Source organism: Quercus lobata, chromosome 11 (genome assembly GCF_001633185.2).
Source record: "Quercus lobata isolate SW786 chromosome 11, ValleyOak3.0 Primary Assembly, whole genome shotgun sequence".
Lineage (NCBI taxonomy): Eukaryota > Viridiplantae > Streptophyta > Magnoliopsida > Fagales > Fagaceae > Quercus > Quercus lobata.
Genome location: NC_044914.1, coordinates 29,953,622 through 29,957,574, shown reverse-complemented (window position 1 = coordinate 29,957,574; position 3,953 = coordinate 29,953,622). Strand labels below are relative to the sequence as shown.

The window sequence follows — 3,953 nt, the reverse complement described above, 5'->3', positions numbered from 1 at the left end:
CCAACCACCATCAACAGAATCCTTAACACCACAAGAAACCATATTAGCCCCCAATCCAAATCAACCCAACCTAAACCTAAATTGGTCAAACTACCACCACTAGTCTACACTACCATTGTGACCTATTGCAAACCTATAGCCTAGAGCCATTGACCAACCTTGAACAACCCACCACAGACCCATCGAAACAAATCACAACCATCGGACCCAAATCCATTTCAAAATTGCAGGCCCAAATCCATCGAAACTTTTGCCCAACCCAAATCTAAAATTGCAAACCCAAACAACGAACACCATCAGAACAACTGCACCTATACCACCAAAATTGGAACAAATCAAAACAATCACATACCTATACCAGAAAAACTATGAAGAGCATCGGGCCAGAGAAGAGAGATTCGCCAATACCCAAATCGGAACAATTACAAATAGCTGTTGTTTCGTCGATCTCCGAAGATGCCCATGATCCGACCCAATCACCATCCAAACGCAACCCAAACACCCGACCCAAATGACAACCACAAGTGCAGAGAAAAGACAAATTCGAAGAGTGAAAGGCATTGAGCGAGAAGAGAGAAAGGGAGAAGTGCAGAAAAGAAAAGAGAGAGAGATTGAATATAATATATTATTTTTGTTTACATCCGAGTGAATAGTTGGTTAAATATATGAAAACCAACTATTCACAAATGGAAAAAATAAATCCATTCCCACACCCGGATGTAGCTGAGTTTTAGCTTGTTAGTTGCTAAAATATCAACTAAGGGGTTTTTACACCCCCAATGCTAGTGCTCTAAATGGAGTAAGCCTACATCAATCAAATTGACTCACCATATATTGAGTAAAGAGTTTGCTTTTCTATTATGGTCCAATTACTTTTAGGGCTATAAAGTATAAATAGACCAAGTCATTTATGAATAGTTTAGGTTCGATTTGGGAAAAAACTTGTTTATGTATGTTTATCTTGTAAATGAACCAAACTCAAACATAATAATTTTTTTGTAAAAGAGCTCATGCATGTGCATTAGGGTTGATATATATATATATATATATATATATATACACACACACACACACTCTAAGCACACGCATTGTGTGTGCTCAGATGTTCTTTTATTTTATTTTATTTTTTTGGTAAAAGTTAATAATTTGCATCTATTATAATTTAGAAATATATATATATATATATATTTATTTTTCAAAAAAATAAAAAGGATAAATTTTAGGGAATAAAAAAATGAACATGAAGGAAAAAAAAAATCCTAAATTTTAGGAGTTCTCTTTTTGAATTCAAAATGAAATTTGTTATTTGACATTTATGACCCTATTTCTAAGAGAAGATACCCTTTATTAATTTAATAAGGGTATTTTTGAACCACATAAAAGTCCATTTCAAAAAGATAAATCATCTTTTATATATATATATATATATATATATATATATATATATATATATTACAATAAAAGTCATGCTTAATGGGCCTTCATATAGACATACTAATTAAGGTTTCACAACCCCATTTGTATTGTTGGCTTTTTAAAAAACGCATCAAGTCAAAATCTATGGTACGATTCTCAATTGATTGAGAAGGAGTCTAGATTAAATCTCAGTCGATTAAGGATGTCAAACATGTATTGAGATTCCAAAAACTGCTCTTTCTTCTAGCTAATCTTGGGTCTTTTGTCCTGGACTCACAAATATACATTAAAGACTTGACATTTTTGTCATGGTTGTCAACACTTAATCTATTGTCATTAACAATGTGGGTAAAAAATAAGTTAATCAATTAGCTCGTGAACAAGCTTGAACTTGTTTGATAATAAAATAAACTAAGTTTGAACATGTAATCTAAATCATTGATAAAATCAAGCTCGGCTTGTACTTGGAATAAAATAAAATTAATAATCCTAATCATTTAATACTTGATTTGGTTTCGTTTAATGCCCTAGTTACTCAAGGAAATCCAATCCCTTCCTCCTTTTTCATATTCCCTCTATCTATAGAAACTTTCCCAGCTGTAGACATGATTGCTTTTGGTCTCAAAATTAAGTTGGAACTTGACGGAGCCTGACATTGTTTTTGATAGCCAAACCTAATCTGGGAATAGAACGCCTAATAGCAATCACCTAAAGCTATTTCACCTGAATTATTGCCTCGACTATTGAACAGTGAACAACTGAACAGAGAAGGATTTATAAATCGCTTTGGGTAAATAAAGTATTTTACAAGAAGTTGCGCAGAATTAAACCGTAGAAGGCCCTTCGTTGATAAGCAAATCATTACTCATTGAACTGTTACGGTGTTACTACATAAGCAAATCATCTCATTTGAATTTCCATGACAAAAATGAGAAATATAAACTTTTATGCTTGTTTCAATTACAGTATATCTACTGTAATTTCCTCTCTTTCTGGAGGTTCTGGCCTCTGACTCTAGAGTTGCCTTTCCTCTTGCAATAAAAGTAATTTGCTCATGATAATAATTGTGTAAAAAAAAAAAAAAACTTGTTTCAATTCAACAAAGCAGCATTTGCACAAATTTCCAATTTCAACTGTTGCAAGTCTTCTCATATATGTCAATTCCAATGTTAACCAAAAAGTATCATCTACTTGACATTGTTATACTAAAAACCCGAGATATAGAAATCCTACCTACTGATATTGGTCTGAAATCACAGTACATGGGTGCTAGACAAGAAAAATTTGTTGTTACCAAGAACATTTTTAAGCAGCTTATTATATATCTTCAAGAAATAATTTGAAATGTCATTTCATTTGTTACTTTTAAGCCAATCGAGAATACCCTTCTCTGATTCTGTAAGCTGCTGCCCTTCTTTCCCTTTCAAAGATCCTTCCACAAACTCAAAGTAGTCCTTGTAATTACGCTTGTAATAACTATCCAATCTCTGCATTTTAGAAATGAAATTAGTACACTTGTTTTGCTATAAACTAGTCATTACATTTACAAATAAGTCTAGGAAATCTGAACAGGAAAACATTTACCTCCTTGTCATTTTTGGTCTTGTTTTCGTCTGACTTCTTCAAATACTCTGATAAGATTATCAACTGCTAAGTAATGTAAACTATAGACTGAAAAAAGAAAGTGCGCGCATGGAACCAAGAAAATAACCAAAAAATAAAGCACAATGGAAGCTAAAGAGAGAGAATATGGGATACTTTGAAGAAGCTCAGTTCTGGAGTCAGTAATTTGAGTAGCAGCAAGCACTGTGGACAAAAGGAGGCCTCTCCTTGCTATGTCTGTAGAGGTAGAGTTGGTGTTGGTTGAGGTTGGTCTTTTTCTTTCACTTCTATGAACTGCCTGCACGTTTGATGAAGCATACTTGTTCACTGTGACAGTCAGTGCCATCAGAATACTTTGGCCTATTGAACTCATTATTAGAGAGCAACCATTACAACTCTCTCTCTCACTCTCTTCCTGTCCTTTAGATAGGGATGAAGATAAGGCTTCCTTGGTCCGTCTAAATTTGCTTAACTCGCATGATTCAAATTATTAAATTTATAATTTTCTAAATAGACCCTGCAAACCCGTCCAGGCCTACACGAAATAAAAAGGTATGAGTGACAGGAATATATAGCAGCCCAAACTATCTTGAATCCAATTTCAACCGAACCGGGCCGGATTGAATTAACTCGATCCGTCTATTATATAATTAAAATTTATACTTTTTTTATTTTTTTTATTAACGCATTTTCATGTTTCTAACTTTTTATACTGAAGTAATATTAAAATTTTTATATCGTAGATCAAAATATTAATGGCATTACTTATCAATTTGAGGTATAAATATAAATATTTTCAATACCCAATTTATTACTAACGTAGAACATTTTTTTTTTAAGTTCAATATAGATTTTCTTATTAATTAATTACTTATTTTTCATGATCTAGCATGTTATATTTTATTATTAAAGCTGAGTTTAGGTTAACTTTTCTC

General features: G+C 32.7%; 1 protein-coding gene across 1 annotated transcript; it reads right to left on the bottom strand.

Annotated features, from left to right (window-relative positions):
- Positions 1-2,511: 2,511 nt before the first annotated feature.
- LOC115968710 lies at positions 2,512-3,518 on the bottom strand. Its single transcript, XM_031088192.1, has 3 exons — positions 3,175-3,518; positions 3,001-3,047; positions 2,512-2,903 (listed from the first exon to the last, which is right to left on the bottom strand). The coding sequence occupies exons 1-3, from the start codon at positions 3,389-3,391 to the stop codon at positions 2,769-2,771; spliced, it is 399 nt and encodes a 132-aa protein (XP_030944052.1). The 5' UTR covers positions 3,392-3,518; the 3' UTR covers positions 2,512-2,768.
- Between the last annotated feature and the right edge of the window lie 435 nt (positions 3,519-3,953).

Bases quoted from the DNA above. Each gene is read 5' to 3' on its own strand.
- LOC115968710 (XM_031088192.1), bottom strand. From the start codon at position 3,391: ATGAGTTCAATAGGCCAAAGTATTCTGATGGCACTGACTGTCACAGTG. The intron at 3,048-3,174 runs GTATCCCATATT...TAATCTTATCAG, and splicing joins CAGAACTGAGCTTCTTCAAA to AGTATTTGAAGAAGTCAGAC. The intron at 2,904-3,000 runs GTAAATGTTTTC...TCTAAAATGCAG, and splicing joins AGACCAAAAATGACAAGGAG to AGATTGGATAGTTATTACAA.